Raw genomic sequence first — 24030 nt, 5'->3', positions numbered from 1 at the left:
TTTTCTTAATCAAATAAAATCAATTTTTCAAAATAAAAAAAAAGAGTTACGCCGTCAAGTGGGAACACACGTGAAAATACGGGATCCACAAATATATACTTTATTTCCTTTTCTTAAACTTTTGGTACGACAAAGCTTTAATTAATATAGGAATTGGATGCAAGAGATATAGATAGTTTTTAAAATTTTTTAAAAAATAATAATTATATATTCTCATTTTTTATATCTTTGAATATATTGAAAATGTGTTTTCAAATTTTACAAATAATTATCAAATATTACAAATTATATCATACATATATTGATTTATTCAACAAAATAATTTAAATATATTTATTATTACTTTTTTTTTTTATCACTATTAAGAGTTTTTTCTAACATGTCTAAAAAGTTGTGATCAATTTTCATCTCATTGATTTTTTTGTCAATATTTTATGATATATTTATAAAATTCAATTATTGTTATTTCAATGAAAACCAATATTTTTATCATTGGTTGGAATATACTTTTATCTTCATGGGAAAACATGATTTTGCATTATTCATAGACAAACTTCTATGCTTTTAAATCAACAAGATCAGTCGTAGCAAACATATTTCTTGTATTAGTGATTGTGCAATTTGTTTCAAGATCAACTTAAATAAGCGCTTATTCATGTTAATAGGCTGTTCAGCCTAGCTAAAGATTAACTATCCATATATTCATGACAATACCAATACTCTTTATTAAGGCTAGGGTCAGTGGAAAGTACTAAAGAAGAAAAAGAAGTATTAAAAAATGTTTTTTTATATTTGATTTTGCTATAAATAAAAAAAAAGAAAGAAAATATAGAAAATCAACTATAATTAAAATTAACTAAAAACTTATATATATTTTAAAATTATTTAATATTTATATAAAAAGGTTGAAAAAATTAAAATGAGTTTAAGTGTTTCCCATTTTATATTCTTCAAAATAAAAAACATTAGAAAATATGCTTGATAAGCTTAGTGTTACTTTGTTCTTGGTGTTCTTCATATTCTCAAAATTCTATTTTTAGAGAACATCTTAAACTTGTTTTTCCTATTTTTTTGTGCTATTTAGAGAATCAAAGAAGGGGTTTCTTCTTCCCGTTTTCATTAGGAGTGTTCTTTGTGTTCTCAAAGTGCCCTCCCTCCTTGTCTACATTGTGAATGTCTCGACCTCCAACAACTAAAACAAAGAAAAACATCTAAAAAAAATAAGCATAGGAAAATCTCTTTAAAATAGAGAAATTTTTTTGAGAAAACCAAGAAAAATCTCTAAAAAGTTAGAGAAAAATCTTTGAAAAGTCACAGATTCTCTCAAAAGGAAAAACTTTCAAGACCCATGAGATAAAAGACAAAGAAATGAAGAAATCCAAATAATCAACCAATTAAGTACAATTCCTTGGTTCCAATAGTGCCATTGTGGTGAGAGTCATTTGATTCCTCTCATCAATAGCAACAAGATAGAAGATTAATGCATCCTACCCTATCTTTTTTTCTCTTTTTTTGCTTGTGTGCCTATCTCCTCTTTGCATTTAGGCTTCATGGAATGCCCTTGGTGGTGTTTGCGAATTGGGGAATGAGAAGCAAACAATTGATAATGTATTATTTATGTGGCGATGGTAATATTATATGGTGCATTATATAAATTCTAATGACTTTGTATGACTTGAATAATAATTGGTAATAAATTATTTTTTATGGTAATGATGTATTATTTTATATGCTAAATGGTATGATATTACCAAAGAATGCAAATTTAATGATATTGTATGGTAATATAGATTTAATAATATGATATAAATTTATTTATTAAACTTATTTAATTGTAATTATTTTTTAAATAATTTTAATAATATTTTTATATTTTTTTTTGAACTTTTTAATTATTATATTGTGTGTTTCACTTGATTTTAGGCCGAGATATGAAAATTGATGTACCTCAAAACCCTTAAGTTAATGACCAAGACTGCGACTTTGAATAATGTGCTAAAGCTTAAAAATGTCCCCACTAACACATCTTTATCAAGACATCAAATATGCCTCTTGATGTATTTCCACCATTTACAATTATTTAAAAAAAAATTGAAAATGATGCAAATAATTTTAAAAAATGGTACAATTGCCTTAAATTTTAATGAAGAGTAAATATAAAAAGTATTTATATTTATAAAATTAAGTTAATTGAAGAAAATGCTCAATTTTTAAAAATAATTTATAAACAAATTTTTTGTTTCACTTATTTTATAAAATTGTTTTAATTAACTCAACCAAACATGTTTTATTAGTTTTTTAGAACAAAAAAATTAGAATTTAATATCTAAATGCAATTTTATTTATAAAAATATTAAAGAATTATTTTTAAAAACTATTTTTTAAAATTGTTTTGACACTCTCTATCTTTTTTGTTGTTTGAGTATCTCAATAATATTATTTGAATTTCAATTTTTCATTTTGTTTTTTTAAAATCATTATACAATATATGAACATAAGTAGTTATATATATGAATAACCTTATAACCCTTTTTTTTCGGAACCTTTTTTGAAAACAATTACCAATTAGGCAAAAATTTCTCATTGTGGTGGTGTACTTTATATGAAAAGATGTAAAGTTAAAATCTCTATTTTATATTCATATGAACATTACATACTTTTATACTTATGAGCGTTATTTTTTATACACTTATATCCATTAGAGTAAATTAATTATAAAGTTTAAACACATTTATATTTATAGGAAATATTCATCATGTGCATACTTTTTACTGTCATGGTAACTAACTTTTTACCTTGAGATCAATTCATTTTAGTTAAATTAATTTTATGTTTATTTATTACTTTAATTTTTTTCATTAGTTGGAGTCCCTTGGGGCTATATTGAAGGTTTATCGGTCGTTAACTTCAGCCCCGTTATCCCAAAAAAAAAAAAAAAAAAAAAAATTACTTTATTATTATTTTTTTTCTAAAGATAATAACATGGCACTATGGTGGGAGAGGTAATCTTTACGTTGAGATAAAAAAATTAAAATAAAAAATAAATTTATTATTTGATTCTTCTCCGCCTGCTTTTCCTTTCAAAGCATTCCAGAAACTGCTAGAAATTCTGTAGTTCCTCTGTTCTATATCTTTACCGCCAGATTTTCTCCGTGTCGTTCCAACAAGGAACATAGATTTCAATCACGACCACCAGAAACCCTAGATTCCGAACGACGTTGTATAAGGTTGAGTTCTTCTACCCATGGCTTCAACCTCCGCTTCATCTTCTACTTCCTCATCCTCTCAATTCACCTACTCAAACGCTTCCTATTTTCCTCTGCCCTTCCACCTTCAACAGTCTGATCCAATGGCCGCTGTTTCTCAGTACCCTAAGCCCTACGTTGCCCCTCCTCCGCCGCCTGTCCAAGTACCTGTGCCACCCGTCAAGATTCCGGCTGTGGCTCCTGTGTACCCGGCTCCGGCGCCTGTTGCCGGCGTCTACTCGCTCCCGCAGTATCAGCAGGTGTGAATTTTTTTTCCTCCCTGGCTTTAATGTTTTGACTTGGGGTTTGGGCTCCATGGAACTCAAAAAGTATTGCTTTCCATTGTGGAATGGTTTTTGTGGATCTAGGATTCATGTGTTTTTTGTTGAATTGACGAATTGATCGAATCTCCACATGGATTGTGGCTTCGATTGCTATTTACTTTGAATCTTCTACAAGTATTGATGTAAATTAACTCAATAATAGTGGAATCATTATTCCTTTTTCTTTTTATTTTTTTATTTGAAATCGATAATAGATGAAAATTTTACTTTTCTAAGAATAAGAGTGAAATTACCAATTTTGGGATGGAAATTCTACACCTAAATGCTACACATGAGACTGTTTCAAAAGGAATTTGATGCTTATCCTTTAAAATATGACACTATGAAAGGCATATATATGTTTCTTTCCAGAGATTAGTTGAATAATGCTTGGGTATATTACCATTCATGTTTGTAATTTTTTAGCATGTGTAAACAGGCTCAACAGTTATTCCAAAGGGATGCACAGACAATCACTCCTGAAGCTCTTGAGAGTGTAAAAGCTGCCCTTGCCAGCAGTGAAATTGAGCACAAAGCTGAGACAAAGAAGAAAGCAATTCCCCGTAAAGCTGCTGGTCAAACTTGGGAGGATCCAACGCTTGCAGAGTGGCCAGAAAGTATGATTCGTTTTCCCTCTATCTTTGCCTTTTCTTTTCTTTTCTTTTGCATTACTGATGAAGATGACAATCTTTTTGTAAATTGTGTAATTTGAGTTAATGATTAAACTATTTTTCAAATGAATAATGGGTGATAATTTTTTGGAAATTATTTTTCATACAGATAATTGGAGATAATCTTTGTTCCTGTACAATGACTGCTGTAAGCTTGGTTTGCTTAGTGGTGCATCTCTTTCGCAGAATCTGAAACTAAGAATGAAAAGTATCTAAGTTATTGGTTTGGTTGTACAATTTTCTGTTTGATGAATGTTGTCAAAAGTTCTATGGGTTCTATGATTTTCTAGTTTCTAGTATCAAATACAGGTCATGGGCCTTGACTTTGATGTCAGTTCTTTTTGAATCCAAATCTGTGTATTGCACATATTTCGTGAAAGTTACTCCCAACTGCTAGAAATTGCTATCTTTATATGTTTCTAGTATCAAATACAGGTCATGGGCCTTGACTTTGATGTCAGTTCTTTTTGAATCCAAATCTGTGTATTGCACATATTTCGTGAAAGTTACTCCTAACTGCTAGAAATTGCTATCTTTATAGAAGCGCATTGTGCTTCATGGATTAACTAGAATCTGTGTTAGATGCTATAGAGACCTCGAGATTTTAGGTTTTTGAGGTTAATAAACTAGAGAGTGGGAGAGTCCTAAGGGCTTGGCCATGAAAAGATCTTTGGTTATCAAAAAAAAAAAAAAAAAAGAAAAAATAACTAGAGAGTGACCTTTTGTTCTAATTAGATATTAATATTTAAAATGTCATCAGAAGTAAAATTAGAAAAGCTATCAGCTATTAACACAAAAGATAAAAGATGTGATGTTATCATGTTTATGATGCTCTTACTGTAAATCTCCTTGCCAAGAACATGCTTTGAAATTTTCATATAATTACTTGATTTGGAAAGGGTCTCACAAGAATGTGGGAAACAGAAATTAGAATCGTCAGCAAAAAAAAATGTTTGAAAATTTTGGTGCAAAGGTATAGGAGCTATGTGAGGAGCTTTAGAGATCTAGATAGTATGTATTGAAGGAGAGGGTGTAAAATGTTAGGACAGAAAACACCGACAAGCTTTACTGCATTAAGATTCCTCTTGGAATTGTGTTTTTTAGGATTTTTGTCCCCAATGGGTTTTTCATTTGATCCATGACCATATTTATAGTTATATACATCATATCACCCAGTCACATAACTTCACCCTACTCTTGTAAATTTTGGATGTCAAGAGATAGACCTTCTGGAAGCTAGCTGATGATGAGAATATAAGGCTTTGTTTGGAAACTATCCTTAAAAACAGCTTTTGTTTCTAACATAAAACATGTTTGGCAAACTTCTAATGAAAAACAATTTCATGAAAATTTATTTTTAAAATAGACTGTTTTTTAGGACAAATTTTAGGTGTTTTTAGTTGTTTTTTACATAGTATTCTGAGCAACAATTGAAAAAATGGAGAACACTTTAAAAACTTTTGCATTGTACATAAAGGCATAGTTCCAATTAGGACTAACTTCTTTGGGTGGGAGGCGGCCTGGTGCAGGCTGCTCACCATTGACTGCCTGAAGAGATTTGGTTGGAGCATCCCCAATAGGTGCTTTTTGTGCAAATATGAGGAGGAAACCACATATCACCTTCTCTTGTTTTGTGAGAAGGCTAGAATGTTATGGCTTCTGATCTTCTTCATTTTTAGGGTGCAATGGGTGATGCACTCCTCTGTGAAAAGGAACCTCCTCGGATGGCATGGATCTTTCGTGGGCAAGAAAAGGGAGAAAGCTTGGAGAGTTGCCCCCCTCTGCCTAATGTGGACCATTTGGAAAGAAAGGAATAGGAGGGCCTTCGATGATATTGAGAGGAACGACCAAGATATTAAATCCATGTTTTTGTACACTTTTGTGAATTGGGTTAGGGTGTATATAGAGGAACACACTCTCTCTTTGTTAGATTTTGTAGACTGGCTAGTCACCAAGTAAGGGTCAAACTTGTTTATCTTTTTGTTTTTTGCCTCTTTGTATCTTGGTATACTCTGTGTATACCCTTTCTTTAGCCTTTTGGCTCTTAATGAATTATCTTTACCGATCAAAAAAAAAAAAAAAAAAAAAAAATTCATTGAGAACAAACCTAGAAAATTGTTTTTCATATTTAAGTTCCCAAACAGAGTTTTATTTCTGAAAAACTATTTTTAAGAACTATTCTTAAAAGTTGTTTTTTGAGAACATTTCCAACCAGACCCTAAGTTTGCCCAAACTTCATGGAGAAATATCAAATATCTACTGAGGCAACTAATACCTTAAGCAATTGTTCTCTTTTGAGAAATCTTTGATGGACCCATTCTTTGTCAAAACAAATGGTCTTTTGGGAAAAAGTATTTACTTTAAAAAAAAAAGGAAAAAAAAAAAAAAAAAGAAACAAAGGAGACAAGGCAAAAAAAAGAAAAAAGACATGAAACCTACCAAAAACAGGGGGAAAAATAGATACCTTAGCAATAAATGCATTGCCTAATTCACCGATTTGAATTCACATTTACTGATCCATCAAATTTCCTTTTTTTTTTTTTCGTGTAAGGAATCGTTGGCTCTGATGACTATGAGATCCAGAGAGGGGCAACCACCCTTAGAAACTCTCCATCCCTTTGACACAACCCCTGGAGCCTCATTCTTGATGTTTTTTTTATTTTTTTGCATGGAAGAAAGTAGAAGGAATAATAATTTCAAGATCTCTCATCCAGCTTTGCATAATAATACTAGTACTAGTAGTATTCAATATATTTTGCTTATTTACCTATCAAAAAAAAAAATAAAAAACTAGTACCAGTAGTAGTGGTATGCAGTTTTTTATCAACTGAAGGTGGATAGTTTGTGTTAATGTCACCAGGATTAAATAACTGAAATATTGCTTGTTGCATTTGATTTGCTACCATGTAAGCTGTGGGAACTAGCACATTTTTTTTCTTAGGCAAATTAAAGAGAGTTAATGGTGGAACTGTTGGGTTAAACATCATACTATTTCCCATCTTTAAAGTAAAACTTAGGTTTTGACCTTTACGTAACTTGAAAGTAGGTTTTTTATATATGTATGTATGTATGCTTGTATTATATTAGAAACAACATATTCATTTCATTGAATGGTAATACAAAGAAAGGTGAGGAATTCTTCTAAAACTATTTTCACAGACTATGGGCAGAAAAAACGTGTTTGTACTAAAACTGCTTTGTGCACTTGAGGAGGAAAAAAAGTATCCAACAAAAAAATCTAGTTTCTTTGCTTCTTGCTGATGTGGACTACTGTAAGTATGGGCATAAGAATTGATTTAGGTTTTACTTACAATCAGATTTTAGGTCCTCTCTAGGTCCACATCTGCTTTAGAAGGATCAGGTTGAACTTTCCTTCCTTTTCAATATAGATGTGTTGATTTTGAAGCATGGGCATAAGTACTGATTTACTTACCATCAGATTTTAGATCTTCTCTTGGTCCACATCAGTTTTCCATTGAAGGATCAGGTTCAACTTTCCTTCTTGTCAAATATAGATGAGTTGATTTGGGCTATGTTTACGGTTTTGGTTCAATGTATGTGCTCAACCTTATCCAGCCGAAGCCATTGTTATCCCTAATGAAATATTATTACTGCTTGTTTGGTCTAGTGAAAGTGTAATGCCAAATTCTGGGTTCTTGGACCAGCCATTGGTGTAAGATCTAATTATGTTAGAATTCGATCTGGATTTGGGATGAGTTACATGAGGACAGCCTAATATGAGTTGCCATGTGTTGTTTCTTCATAGGCAAAAAAAAGGATCATGAATATGATATACAACACCTAACAAAAAGTAGATTTCCATGTGCATCAACACAAAAACAAAAAAAAAAAAAGTAGATTTCCATGTGCTATATGCTTTTCTTGTTGACTATTGACATCTCATTGGTTCATTGACATTATTCCTATGATGCTGTATATGTTCCTACCCCTCCTTTTTGCCTGGATATGCTTCTCTCATGCCTGGCAGAACTGTTGGCATCCTGCAGATGATTATCGTTTATTTTGTGGTGATCTTGGCAATGAGGTGAATGATGATGTTCTTTCAAAAGCATTTTCACGATTTCCTTCCTTCAATATGGCTAAAGTAAGTTTCTATTTCATTCAAGTTCTTTACCTTTTCTTTATTAGGAATTCTATTATTAGATATCATTTGCTTGGTGCATGGTGAGCTTTTTGCCCATTCTCTTGGCTACTTTGTTTTTAAAGTTCATAGAGATCTTAAAAATTGTATGCTTTTAAGGTAGCTTTCTTAATAGTCTTCTCAATGTTTTAAAAGGCTAAAGGTGGTCTTGAGGTGTTTTGTCTAAATGAGACGAGGCGTAAGCCTCGAGCTAGAATGAGGCATAAGCCTCAAAACAAATAAATAATAAAGAATTATCAAAAAATAAAAAAAATCATAAATTCACAATAAAGTTGAGTAATTAAAGAAGATAGAATTTATAATGATAAAATTAATTCTTATAAAAAAAATAATGATAAAATTAATTATTTTTCATTGTTAATAGTTCTAATTTAGTTCCTTTTTCTCTTGTAAATTTTAGCTTTCTCTCATGGTTTTACCAAATAATTTTCAATATTATTGTTATCATCACTAGGATCTTTCAAGGAATATAATCATATCCTATTGTTATATTATCTTCCCCATTGGTGTTAATATTCACCCATCCTTCTTCTTCATCCACTAATTATAGTGGTATCTTTTTTATCTATCAATAATTAGATTATATGTGTGATCAACCACTAAGACAATCAATAATTCCTTTATTCTTCTCAATCTCTCTTTTACCCTTCCATTTAAAAAGTTAATTGAAAGTCAAGTAAACATTTATTTTGTAAAAGGTTTAACCAAGTAGGGACCTAATACAAAATTCATGAAATCTATATTAGAAGTCCACAAAAGCATAGATGATAGAACCTACTAAAACTCATTGAATATTGAGACTAAAGGCTCTTATAAAATATATACTAAAAGCCGATAAAGACCGAAAATCCTTTAGATATTTGAGACTTATGCCTCAATAGCCTTGAGGTTATAACATCAAAGCTATAAGCCTCGACAAGGTGAGGCTTAAGCCTCAATTACCCTAACCAAGGCTATAGCCTCAAGGTTAATTTGTAGAGCCTCACCTTGAGGTTAGTCTCGAGGTATAAGCCTTAATAGCCTTTTAAAACATGGAGTCTTCTCTCTCTCTCTCTCTCTTTCTGTTTTTTTTTTTTTTTGTTGGGATGGTCATAGATTTTTCAATAGTCTTTTTGTTTGTTAGATGTCTGAATCTTTGTAGAAATTTGAAAGACACATGATATGGAGAAAGTTCAATAAACAATATTACTAGATGCAACTTAGTGTTTAGTTTCCGATGACTTATTTTTTAGAGCATGACATTTGCAGTATGTTATTTGATAGAAAAGCAAAATCTATGCAGTCAAGTATTTCACTATTCACATCATATATTGCCAAACTCCAGGATAGTTTATGTCTCACTATCATTGTGGCTTGGTCTGTTGCTATTATATTTGAAGTTTATATTGTTTCTTATAAAGGTTTCTTCTAAGATGCCTAGCATTTGATGTAAAATTTGTTAATGATATATTACAATTGTTATTATCTTGATTGTAGTTGGCACTCTTTTTTCCTTCCCTTTTTCTCTATAAATCAAATAATTTATAATTTGTATGCTTTTTTTTAAACTAACTAAAAATCAAGTGTATTTAGAAGGTTGCTTCATATTCCTTTAGAATTATATGTCCCAAGGATTCTAAGTGATACAATAAATTTTTTGTTTCTTGAACATGCGATTATTATTATTTTGATTATGATTATGATTCTTATGATTATGATTTATGATTATCACCATCATCGTGATCATTATTATTATTATTATTATCATTATCATTATCACCACCTTGACAACCTTTGGAACCATTATTTACCTCTGCCTGACCCTAAGGGCCTTTACAACCTTCCTCACCACCTCTGCCCAATCTCAAGGACCTTGACTACTTTCCTCACCATCTTTGCCACCTTGACAACCTTTGGAATCATTATTTACCTTTGCTTGAGGGCCTTGACAACCTTCCTCACCACCTTTGCCCGGACTCAAAGGCCTTGACAACCTTTGGGATCATACTATTACTATTACTATTACTATTACTATTATTATTATTATTATTATTACTATGACTATTACTATTATTATTATTATTATTATTCAAAACATTATTATTATTATTACTATTATTATTCGAAGAAATAGTATTATTATTATGTTTTGAATAATAATAATAATAATAATAATGTTTCGAATATTATAAAGGAATTAAGTAGAGTTAGTTCATCCAAATCTCTTAGGATAGATAATATTGCATCACATAGTTTTGCATATAATTTAGACCGTTAGATTGTTATTCATGTAATCTAGACAGTTCTTCATATACTATAGATTCACTAGTTGCATCATTTAATCAACATAATTTTGCTAGTCAAAATTTAGATTCTTCATCATCTAATCAAACAAATGTTAATAATTTGAAATTAGATCTATAAATGATTCAAATTGAAAATCAATTAAATAATTTGACAAATATTTTAAACTTTACTCCAAAAGTTCCTATTTTTGAACAAAAATCTTTGTCAATAACTTCTACTCATTTTGCTAGTCAATACTTTTTATATCAATACAATTATAAAACGTTGTAGAAAAACTTCTCCTTTTGTTCCTTACAATGGTGCAAAGAGAGATTATTTCAAAAGTCTCAAACCTCAAGTTAGAAATGCTTTACGTAAATAATATGAAAACTATATGCAACAAATCAAAATGACAATTCCCTTTTTCCATTGGTTTTTCAAATTTAGGAAACCTTTTAAAAGAATCATAACATTAACAATAGAACAAGGGATAAAAAATTCTCCAAATAATCCAAATAATAAACTTTTTAATCAACAAAATTCAAATCTTAATCAAGAAGAGTTAAATTTTAACAAAAATGAAATAAAATTTAATCAAATTTTGTTTTCTTCTACCCCGAGAGAGGTAGAAGTAGGAGAAACTCTAGAAATAAAAGAAGTGGAACAAAAGAAATAATTGAATAAGTAACTGAAGATTCAAATGTATAGAAACAAACAAAACAAACAAAACAACAAAATAATGAAATAAATGAAACAAATGATTTGTTTCTATTGGTTTGTCGAGTTTATTTGTTTCATTTCATTATTTTATTATTTTGTTTGTTTGTTTGTATGCATTTGAATCTTCAGTTACATCTTCAATTATTTCTTTTGTTTTTGCGTCTTTTGTGTCTACTATTTCTCCTATTTCTACCTCTCCCAGGCTAAAAGAAAACAAAATTTGATAAATTTTGTTTTATTTTTGTTAGAATTTGACTCTTCTTGATTAAGATTTGAATTTTGTTGATTAAAAAGTTTATTATTTTCCTATCAAAAAAAAAAAAAAGTTTATTATTTGGATTATTTGGAAAATTTTGTATTCTTTTTTCTATTGTTAATGTTATGATTCTTTTAAAAGGTTTCCTAAATTTGAAAATCCAGTGGAAAAAAGGAATTGTTATTTTGATTTCTTACACGTAGTTTTCATATTGTTTATGTAAAGTATTTCTAATTTGAGGTTTGAGAGTTTTGAAATAATTTCTCTTTGCATCATTGTAAGGGGAGAAAAAATCTAGTTTAATCCATTCAGTGTCAAGAACAAAAGGAGAAGATTTTCTATAATGTTTTTTGATAGTATTTATTTAAAAAGTATGATCATCAATGAATAGAAGTTATTTACAAAGATTTTTATTCAAAAATAGAACTTTTGAATATATTTGTCAAATTATTTAATTGATTTTTAATTTGAATCATTTCCAAATCTAATTTTAAATTATTAATATTTGTTTGATTAGATAATGAAGAATCTAAATTTTGACTAACAAAAATTATGTTGGTTAAATAATGTAGCTAATGAATGTACAATATATAGAGAACTGTCTAGATTACATGAATATCTATCTAAATTATATGTAGGACTATGCGATGCAGAACTATCTATCCTAAAAGATCTGGATGAACTAACTTTACTTAATTCCTTTAATACATTACTTATTGTCACAGAAAATAATCACAATTATATCCTTTGTTAAATTCAAATAATTTTTTGAGTAGGGACCACCACAATTGGATCAACATAGGACTTATGTTCCTTCTACCCTTCAAACACTGCTATTTAGGCTGACTAAACTGTTCATAGAAAATTCAATTTGAACTAACTCAAGGCTCAATAAATGATTATAGATTGTTCCAAGTCGTAACATCACTAATATTAACATTAACCCTTCAAGTTCTGATATACATTGCACCCCAATGGATACAGATCTTGAAAATTTCATTTGCAGGGAAAAAATAGAAGAATCCAAAGATGCATTTTCAATAGTTTTTCAAAATGAATTTCAAAAAGAACTTTCAAAACCAAATGAAGATTCAAAACTTTCTGAGGAAAGCCAAAAATGTCAAATTTCTAGATTTTCATTTTTCAAGCTAAAGAATTTGGATCTTCTTGAAAGTATTAGACAGATGATCTGTGAAAAGGCTAAAGTTACAGGAGAAGCAAAGTAAGAGCATATTATGCAATTTCTTGCTGACTGTAACACTTTTGGAATTACTATTCAAGGGATGAGCTTCACTTGGATTTCTTATTATGACAACACTTATAATAATTGTCCAAAGATCGATCCCTTGTGTAAGAAAATTCCATTAGAAAGGCATGACTGTAAGTGTGCTCTTACTTACAGTATTTGCAAAGCCAACATTGACTTAGACAGTTACAAACCAATAATCATTAAATTCAAAAATGAGTCAATAGAGCTAACTCCTTTTCTTCTCATGGATTATGGAGTTCTTTATCAACTAATTTTCTTTCATTCTGATCAAACCGATGGATTTGGAAGAAAATTAGCAGTCTGTGTTTTAAATGCTTTCATCAGAGATTTTAAAGCAGTTGAACTCATTATAGAAAGTAAACCTCCTGAATGGTCAAATGATGGAGGAGTTTACCCTGCTCAACACCTCATCCTTCTCAAAGCCAATCAAAGAAAATATCAATTGTTCGGTACAGAGAGCCCTTGGTCTTGTACTAAATTTGTCCTCAAAAAACAAATCAGACACTGGAGGTCAAGAATGATTTCAAGAAATCTTGATGCTGAGATTTATAGTTCTTCTAACTATAATCTCATTGCTGAAGACAACAATAAAAAAATCATTTCTTCAATCTATCTTCCAAAAGTCCCTCTTCTTTTCTAGACTCAATTTACTTATCTTGTTGATAAGTACAGAAAAGAATGTCCTTAAAGAAGAAGCCAGACGAACTTTTGAAAAATATCTCTTAGAAATGCTCAGTTAAGAGATATCAAGAATCTTTTGTATATTTGTAATTATCCAAAAAAAAAAAAAAAAAAGTGAATAGTGTTTTTTTTAAATAGTAAATTTCGTCTTTTACTATGACTCAAAAGCAAAATAGTGACTTAAAAGCAAAAAGGTGACTCAAAGGCAACGTGATGAAAATGAAAAGCAAGAAAGGAGACTTACCTTCTGCAATCCTCATACACGTGGAAGAAAATGAAAGACTCAAAGTTTTCTTGAAGCCTAGAGCCTCGCCTATAAATAGAGCTTCATAGTTCTTCTTCAGGCAGAGTTGAGCAAGGGTTAGAGAGTTGGAAAAGAGTTCGAGAGAGCTTCAAGAGCAGAAAAAAATTAGAGAGTGCAAAAATTTTGAGAGTTCAAAAAATTTTCTCTTGTAATTTTCTTCTTTGAGTTCGAGTCATTCCTCTACTGTCAACAACCTGTATTCATTAGCTCTCTATATTAAGGTATATTTTCAATAAACAAAATTTTCAGACTCAAATATTTGTGTTATTATGTTTAAATTTATGCAATAAATTAGACAATATTAGACATTAAATATTTCTGTTTTTATACTTGGAGATAATTAGACAGATTTAATTATTGCGTACATGAATTAATAATTGCGTGCATGAACTGTTGTATGTCCTGGGTGCAAATGGTATCAGAGCCATTTTCTGCTTGAGAACCAAGTGGTGTTACGAGTTGGAACAGTAACTAATCGCAGATTTAGTCCTGACTTAGTTCGGGTTGAATTTCCTGTGAATGGATTGGTCAGCCTGTGATAAGCGGTGTTTAAGGGCAGAAGGAGCGTAAGTCCCGTGTTGATCCGCTTGTGGTGGTCCCTGTTCAGGAAATTATCTGAATTGATTAAGGATAAAATTGTGATTATTTTCTGTTACAATGAGTAATATTATAAGGAGATTAAGTAGAGGTAGTTCTTCCAGATCTCTTAGGTCTAATAATAGTTCTGCATTTTCATCAGATAATTCTGCACATACATTATTGACACAAAATATTGTCAATAGGCAAGAAATAAATATAGCACAAATAGAAAATCAATTAAATAATTGGTTAATTCCTCACATGAAAATTAATACAATATATCAACAAAAAAATTTTGAAATTAGTCAAAATTATTCAATAAAAACTGAAGAAAAAACTATATCTCTTAATCAAAATTTAGAAAGTCTACAATTATTAATTCATGTACGCAATAATTAAATCTGTCTAATTATCTCCAAGCATAAAAACAGAAATATTTAATGTCTAATACTGTCTAATTTATTGCAGAAATTTAAACATAATAACACAAATATTTGAGTCTGAAAATTTTGTTTATTAAAAATATACCTTAATATAGAGAGCTGATGAATACAGGTTGTTGACAGCAGAGGGATGACTCGAACTCAAAGAAGAAAATTATAAGAGAAAATTTTTTGAACTCTCAAAATTTTTATACTCTCTAATTTTTTTCTGCTCTTGAAGCTCTTTCGAACTCTTTTCCAACTCACTAACCCTTGCTCAACTCTGCTTGAAGAAGAACTATGAAGCTCTATTTATAGGCGAGGCTCTAGGCTTCAAGAAAACTTTGAGTCTTTCATTTTCTTCCACATGTATGAGGATTGCAGAAGGTAAGTCTCCTTTCTTGCTTTTCATTTTCATCATGTTGCCTTTGAGTCACTTTTTTGCTTTTGAGTCACTATTTTGCTTTTGAGTCATAGTAAAAGACGAAATTTACTATTAAAAAAAACACTATGCACTTTTTTTTTTTTTTTTTGGATAATTACAAATGTACAAAAGATTCTTGATATCTCTTAACTGAGCATTTCTAAGAGATATTTTTCAAAAGTTTGTCTAGCTTCTTCTTCAAGGACATATTCTTTTTTGTACTTATCAACAAGATAAGTAAATTGAGTCTAGAAAAGAAGAGGGACTTCTGGAAGATAGATTGAAGAAATGATTTTTTGATTGTTGTCTTCAACAATGAGATTATAGTTAGAAGAACTATAAATCTCAGCATCAAGATTTCTTGAAATCATTCTTGACCTCCAGTGTCTGATTTGTTTTTTGAGGACAAATTTAGTACAAGACCAAGGGCTCTCTGTACCGAACAATTGATATTTTCTTTGATTGGCTTTGAGAAAGATGAGGTGTTGAGTAGGGTAAACTCCTCCATCATTTGACCATTCTGGAGGTTTACATTCTATGATGAGTTCAACTGCTTTAAAATCTCTGATGAAAGCATTTAAAACACAGATTGCTAATTTTCTTTCAAATCCATCGGTTTGATCAGGATGAGAGAAAATTAGTTGATAAAGAACTCCATAATCCATGAGAAGAGAAGGAGTTAGCTCTATTGACTCATTTTTGAATTTAATGATTATTGGTTTGTAACTGTCTAAGTCAATGTTGGCTTTGCAAATACGGTAAGTAAGAGCACACTTACAGTCATGCCTTTCTAATGGAATTTCCTTACACAAGGGATTGATCTTTGGACAATTATTATAAGTGTTGTCATAATAAGAAATCGAAGTGAAGCTCATCCCTTGAATAGTAATTCCAAAAGTGTTACAGTCAGCAAGAAATTGCATAATATGCTCTTGCTTTGCTTCTCCTGTAGTTTTAGCCTTTTCACAGATCATCTGTCTAATGCTTTCAAGAAGATCCAAATTCTTTAGCTTAACAAATGAAAATTTAGAAATTTGACATTCTTGGCTTTCCTTAGAAAGTTTTGAATCTTCATTTGGTTTTGAAAGTTCTTTTTGAAATTCATTTTGAAAAACTGTTGAAAATGCATCTTTGGATTCTTCTGTTTTTTCCCTGCAAATGAAATTTTCAAGATCTGTATCCATTGGGGTGCAATGTATATCAAAACTTGAAGGGTTAGAAAAACTTTCTAATTTATCATTTAACTGTTTAAAATGGAAAGATAAGACATTTAAAGCTTCCAACTTTTGAATATCACTTTTTGCATTCCAGAGATTGTCTAAAATGCATTTTTGTGATCTGTCTAATCCTTTTATGTCTTTATGAATCCGGAATGACAGATTACATTTAGGAATTACTGGAAGAGTAAATTTCCCAAATGTAATTCTTCCTCGCTCCATTTGTAGACAAAATTCAAATTTTAGTCTCTATTAAAGAATAAAACAAATATCCAATGGTTGTCTTTATCATACCAAATTTGAAAATATATTGAGTTTATGAGAGGAACATAATTTCGAATAATGATGTTAAAATGAGTTTTTGGATATTTTGAAATCACATTTATTGACTTATATGAGCATGCACAAATTCCATCACAATCCTTTTGATTATCTGATTCTTCTTCTAAACTTGACTCTTCACTTGATATTTCTTGTGTTATTAGTATTTGATTGTCTTCTTCTGAGTCATAATTTTCACTTGATTCTTCATTTTCTTTATCAATCATTAATCCTATCATTAGATTTTTAAGTTTATAGCTTATTTCTAATGAATTAATCTTGTTTTCTAATTGACAATCTCTTGAGTAATGTCCTACTTTTCCACATTTATAACATGTTGGTGTTTTCTTTTTTAAAATTGTTTTATTTGAAGATTTTGATTTATTAGGAGTAGATTTTACAAATTTCTTTTGAATTTTTGATTCTATGTATGGTTTTTTACTTTTTACTTTATTTTGTTTATTTTTTCTTTTTGAAGGAGCAACTATTGTATCATAACCATAACATGAACAAAATTTTCCCAATTCTTTTTTACTATCTTGTTTTTCTTTTTTCATGTGACTCTTTAATTTAAGATCTGTATAAAGGGCTAATCCTTCATTATTAACAAAAGTAATTAATTCTCCATATGTTAATGACTCATAAGGAATTCTACCATTATGAATATTTCTTATTCTTTGTTTAACCTTTTCTGCAAATAGAGTGGGTAAACCTGATATAAATTTTTCTTTCCAATAATGACTTCCACAATCATGTCTTGTCATAACTTTGACCAAAAATATATCTTTATACCACTTGAAATCTTGAAGTGTTGGGCATCTAAGATTATTAAGGATTTCAGAAGTTCTTTCTTGAAAATAAACTGGATCTCCTATAAAATGTTTTGTTATAGCAAATATTAATGTATTGACAGCATCTTCTTCATAGGATTGAACTGATGTTCCTTCTTCTTTAACTATTGTCTTTTTTGCATTTAATATGTATTCTCTATCATTTTGACTCAAATAATGATCCCACCATCCTTTAAGTAAACCAGTGAATCCTATTACTAGGGCACTGGCAGCATGAAAGTCAGAATTACGGGTTTTGATTCTATAGGCGTCAGCAGCCATCATCATTTCATGAAGTAAATTAATTATTTGATGTTCACTCATTCCATCTATATTCCATTCATAAAAACTACTACCATCATAACTAGCAGCTAATTGATAATTTCTATCTTCTAATTGGACGTCAGGAAAAGAGGGTTTTGAATAATAATTTTTTCTACTTACAAAATTATTAGAAATTGCATTGACTATTGCAGGAGGTTTTTCTATTGAATCAGGAGACATTTTGAATTGTTCTTCTAATTTATTTATTTATGATTTTCCTTTTGTTATAGTTTGAATTTGATTCTTAATACCGTTAATATTGAGTTTGTCTAATCTAATTTGTATTTCTTTTAACATTGTTTCTGTTGGTGTGGATAATTGAATATTTGATTTTGCAGCATTTATAGGAATAATAAAAGGTTGTTCTAAAGATTTAGAGGATGATGATGATGATGATAAAGTTGAGGAAATTTTTAAGGATTTTGATGATAATGTTTCTGTTTCTCCTATCTTCCCTCCCGAGGTAGAAGAAAACAAAAATTTAGAAATTTTTGTTGTTTGTTGATTTAGATGTTGAAGAGAATGATTTGTATAATTTAATTGTTGTTGAACTTGTTTAATATCCTTGTAAATTATGGGACTTTGTTCATCTTTGGTTCTTGGAATTTTAAAGGGTGATGCAGAAATTGAATTATTATCAAAATTAAATTGATGATTATTTATGGGTGGTTGTGAACCTAATTTTGAAGTTATTGTTAAAATTCTTTTTTGAACATGTTCTGAGTGTTTTATTGCTAATTGATGTCCTTCTTTATCTCTTTAGGTTATGATTTGTTTTCTTTATTTTTTAAGTTTGAAAAACCAATAGAAAAAAGGAATAATAATTTTCTTTTGATTCATATATTTTTCATATTGTTTTCTTAATGCATTTCTAGTTTGAAGGGGAAATGATTGAAAATAAGCTCTTTTAGTATTATTATAAGGGACAAAATAATCTGATTTTATCCATTCTATATTAGGAGTAAAAGGAGTCTTTTTATAATTTTTCTTATAAATAATATTGACTTGATTAGGATACATATCCGAATGAGTCGGTGAAGCAGGAGGAGATTCTTGTTGCTGATATACAGGAATAGGAATTTTTGGAGTAAAATCAACACCATTTAGACTAGGATTTGAGGTAGAAGGTCTTGCAGATATAAAATCTTGACTAAATGAATATCTAGAGGCTGGACTAAATTCTACTTGAATAGTACCATCTGTATGTTGTATAATTTTTGAAGGAGTTGTTAAAGGTTTGATTGGTTTTGGAAGAGTTAAATCTTTTAATTCCCATTTACCTCCTTGAGTAATTTCATTCCATTTTAATTTTTTAGGAACAAAGGCTTGAGTATTATTAGGATTATATTGTAATAATAATATTTCATCTTTAACAGATTGACATATAGCTCTAGGATTTATTATTATTATTATATATGATGATGATCATCAGTATCATCATCACCACCTTGACAATCTTTGGAATCATTATATGCTTGGCCTTAAGGGCCTTGACAACCTTAGGAATGATAATTATTACTATCATTCAAAACCTTTCCATCTCCTCACCATCTTTTCCACCCTGACAACCTTTGGAAATCATTATTTACCTTTGCTTGGCCTAAAAGGGCCTTGACAACCCTTCCTCACCATATCTGCCTAGCCTCAAGGGCCCTGACAACCTTTGGAATCATCATCATCATTATTATTATTATTTGAAACATTATCATTATTATTATTTGAAATATCATCATTATTATTATTATTATCACCACCTTCACAAACATTGGAATCATTATCTACCTGTCATTATCTACCTAGCCTCAAGGGCCTTGACAACCTTAGGAATCATCACTATTATTGTTATTATTCAAAATGTTTCCATCTCCTCACCACCTCTGCTTGGCCTCAAGGGCCTCGACAACCTTTGGAATTTTATGTCCCAAGGATTCTAAGTGATGCAATAAATTTTTTATTTCCTGAACATGAGATTTAAAAACTAATCAAGATCAGGTCCGGCCATGTAATATGGGATATGGGGAGTTAGGGTGGATATTAGGAATTGAGTTGGTTAAATTTGATCTGATCCGCTGAATAGCTTTAGTTATGCATCTGTTGGCTTGGCGGCTTGACTAGAGGTTACATGGAATCAGGCGAAGTCTTGTAATATTTACCCAGAATGGTTTGGGTACAGTTGGTGTTGCCCAGCTAAGATTGGCAATAGGTTGTGTTCTGAGTTGAGCATAGAATGTAAAACAAGTTCTTTATCCTTATTGGATTTCATTGTTTTTAATGCTGGCCTAAGCTTTTGTTCTATGCTTTTAATTTCCTGTGGGTGGTCCAATGATTTTGTAATGGAGCAACTTAGAATTGAAATGAGCAAACAGTATTTTTCCAAACTAACCTCTTTCATCATGTTGCTATTGAGCATGTCGAACTGGTGTAGTTTCCTTCAAATCTTTGGAAGTGTTCTAACCGGATAGTGGTTTCCCACTTGAGCTTTGGGTAGCTGTTGTCTGAGCTATTTCATTTCATTTGAAAGAAGACCCATCTGTTACTTTCAACATAATATGATCCTAATCATATTTTGGGCTGTGCGAGATTCAGTGGGTTGGTGGATGGGTGTGCTGGATTAGGCTCTGAGCTATGCAATTGCAGGCACATTGTGATGGGTTACCTATACTAATTTATTGGCTGCATTCCATTGTCTCAAATCTTGTGTCTGTGCATCTTTGTGGGACATTTCATTAATTACTGTGATCTTGCAGGCTGGCTGTTAATTTTTTGAATGAGGACTTGTCATATCACTTTTTATGGTTGGAAACTAATGCATAGTTCCTCACACTCACAGGTTGTCAGAGATAAGCGGACAGGAAAAACCAGGGGCTATGGATTTGTTAGCTTTTCCAACCCTTTAGACCTTGCAGCAGCACTTAAGGAAATGAACGGTAATAGATCTTTTCATGGTTTTGTCTTCTTCCATGTTTTCAAGTTTGCTTGTTGGGCACTATGCATAACAACAATGTAATTGGTGCAATGAAACTCAGTGTGATCTTTTGCAGTCTGCATGGGATTTTATTGAACACGCTCTCTTCACTACATGTGAGATTATATGACATGTAATCTACTTCCTACCATAATGTTGGTTAATTGGATTTGATCTCCTTCAATTTCTTCAAGAACATATCATCTATAATTATTAGTTACTTTTTCGATTTTATTAAGCTGTTGATCATGGACAGCATAAGACAAATAGATAATTACCTCATTACTGCACTGACAAGATGCTGGTGTCAAACGCAGAATATGGGTATTAGTTAACATTTTTTTTATCAGGATGTGAGTTTTCAGACATAGAACATGGTTATAAGTTAGCTGACACTGTGATGGATGGGATGAGCTTTGCAATGGGTATTTAACCCTCATTATGCCTGAGTTTTCACATGGCCAAAAAGGGAAAATGCTAAAATAGGAGTAGTATATGGTTAATTGCACATTTCAAATACATCTACACTTACCAAAAAAACAAAAAAAGTTAATTGCACATTTAATGTAATTTTTCCATGTCCAGTTGGTCTAATAATATTGGAATATTTCATTTAAATCAAATATAAAATTTTGTGCTAATATAATTGTACCATTTACATCTTGAAAATATGACGATGCTGAAGGTTATAATGACTTAAAATAACAAGTTTTAATGTTGAGAAGTTTCTGCTATAATGACTTACGTATGTTGATTTAAATCTCAATTTTCAGGAAAATATGTTGGAAATAGGCCAATCAAACTACGTAAGAGCAATTGGAGGGAGAGGACAGATTTTGAAGCCTTGGAAAGACAAAAGGTACATTAATTCTTTGGTGTTGTATGGCTTCCATGTTTATGCTTTGCCTTACTTTGGGTATGCTTACTTTGGGTGTCTCCTGACTCACTTGGCAGAACCATATACAAAAGAAACCAAAGCTTTCAAAGAAGAGTGTATTACATAAGTGAGCACCAGAAGAGATGGACCTGATGATAGTAAGCCAAGTAAGTAAAGCTGGATAGTATTTCTTTTCCATGTTAACTATACAGGTATAGGAACATTTGAACCTAATGGTAGTAACCAAAGCAAGAAACCCTTAATAGCCTAGTATTGTTTTTATTTTATTGTGTATGAAATGGGCTTTTAAACCTGCTCTTAAAATTATTTGTTCATTTATTCTTTGAAGACACATACCCTTTAGGATCGAGTCCAGTGCCAGAATTTAGTTGATCACAAAAAGTAGTCATGATAATAAATTTTTTTTAATCTGCTGTCATTCATCGGGAATCTAATTGTCATCTAATAGTCATCAAAAGATGATTAAGAAAAGGGGGAAAAATTATTGCCTTTGGAAGGTCTCACTCAAAAGCTGAAGCTGAAGCCAAAAAATGAAAATAAAAAAAATAAAAAAAATAAAAAAATGAAGTCATTGATTTTAAGTGCTAAAACTTTTATTGAACATGTTATACTTTCATGATACCAAACGAAGAAATTTTCATTATTTAACTTTTTATAGACAAAAAGCTTATTTATTAACATTACCCAACCACATCTTGAATCTTTCATTGAGGTTAAAAAGGGGCTTTTGACTTCCAAGAAGTCAGTCCAAACAGGTCTTAAGTAAAATTGGTTCATTTGTTGAGTTAGGAGAAGCATCCTGGATCAGTTTTATTTCCATGGATGAGCCAAAAAGTCCACAAGGGGAAGGGTTTACATGATCATGCAATGCTTGTTACAGATTGGGACGAATTTCTATGCACTTTGAGGTCCTTGCAATGTGGTTCCTGTTATGCCTATGAACTGGCAAAACTAAATATACAGGATGTTAGAAGGGGAGGGGCTTGATATACAATCATGTAAGTGACATTTTGTATTACTAATTGTAAGCAGATTTAAAAGGACATGACATTGGTATATATTTGAAATTGTCCGAGTTATTTGAATAAGAAAGCATATGTTACAAACAATTTTCTCTATGCTCTGAAACAAGAGCTTTGAACCCTGATATATCTCTGTACTTATTTGCTGCCCCATATTTTTAGAAATTACTTTCTAGTACTTGGTAGGTTTTTAAACCATTTCTTGTGTGGTCCTTTTCAGTTTTCAGACTGGAATGAAAGGCTAAAATTGCTAATAATTTGGTTGTGTGTATAATTGAACAGGGTAGGTTTTAAATTGAAAGAGAGAAGGGAGATGAAGGGAGTAACGTCTATTTTCTGAACTTGTGCTTGGATGGGGATGTGAATGGGCTTGCAAGCATTTAGGGTTAATTATTATATGAAATATATTTGCTACATGTAATTGTTTGAAAGCTAAACATATTGCTTAATTGGAAATTAGGATTTCTAACTCCATAGTTTAGGCCTATGTGGAAGCCACTGCCCTTTAACATTTTTTTTTTCTTTCTCATACCCTGAGATTTAGTGTAATCGGATCCATCTTCTACTTGAGAAAGGGGTATGGGGTAGAAACAACAAGAGGATTAAGAGGTGATAAATTGCGTTGGCATTGTGCTTGGTGTCACATTTTCTGATTATGAATGACAGTTGGATAAGATGACATCTGAATGGAATTAAGATAATATCTATTGTAATTTATCCAATAAATTTCTCATGTTTTTTTTTAGGGTTATTATGGTTAAAAGATATTTCTGGTTTTTAAAATAAAATAATTTTCTAATTTAGAAAACATGTTGGACAAGGTGTTGATAGAAAATGGTTCTTATTTATTTATTTATTTTCTATTTATTTAGAATTTGAGGATTTTTGTGATTTGTAATTTTTTACTTTTTAAGTGCTCTTTCCAACATAAAATTCTTAGGCCAAAAAATAAAAAATTATTAACATATATATATATATATATTTAACATAATAGTTAACTTATATTATTTAATAATTTATAATATTTATTATTTATAAAAGTTTAAATAGTTTGATTATTAACATTATTAATAAAGAATCAAATTTCTCCATAAAAATAAAATAAAATTGGAGTGATTTTGAAACCATGTA

The 24030-nt window shown here is 30.4% G+C and overlaps 1 protein-coding gene across 4 annotated transcripts; it reads left to right on the top strand.

Annotated features, from left to right (window-relative positions):
- Positions 1 to 3047: 3047 nt before the first annotated feature.
- On the top strand, positions 3048 to 23625 carry LOC100246648 (uncharacterized). Of its 4 annotated transcripts, XR_787519.3 has the most exons (8): positions 3048 to 3505; positions 4008 to 4185; positions 8247 to 8344; positions 20845 to 20941; positions 21753 to 21838; positions 21934 to 22023; positions 22758 to 22875; positions 23182 to 23625. XR_787519.3 is itself a non-coding variant. In XM_010661911.3 (7 exons), exons 1-6 carry the CDS (start codon positions 3245 to 3247, stop codon positions 21985 to 21987), a joined length of 774 nt encoding a protein of 257 aa, XP_010660213.1. In that variant the 5' UTR covers positions 3048 to 3244; the 3' UTR covers positions 21988 to 22023; positions 23182 to 23625. The 4 variants fall into 4 exon arrangements, 3 of the variants coding, with proteins under 3 accessions (XP_010660213.1, XP_002266454.2, XP_010660214.1); XM_010661911.3 differs by lacking the exon at positions 22758 to 22875; XM_002266418.5 differs by lacking the exon at positions 23182 to 23625 and having other exon boundaries at positions 22758 to 22986.
- Positions 23626 to 24030: the final 405 nt, after the last annotated feature.

The sequence above is a fragment of the Vitis vinifera genome, chromosome 14 (assembly GCF_030704535.1).
Source record: "Vitis vinifera cultivar Pinot Noir 40024 chromosome 14, ASM3070453v1".
Taxonomy (NCBI): Eukaryota; Viridiplantae; Streptophyta; class Magnoliopsida; order Vitales; family Vitaceae; genus Vitis; species Vitis vinifera.
Note: the sequence above shows the minus strand (reverse complement) of the source record. Positions and strands in the feature narration are given on the sequence as shown.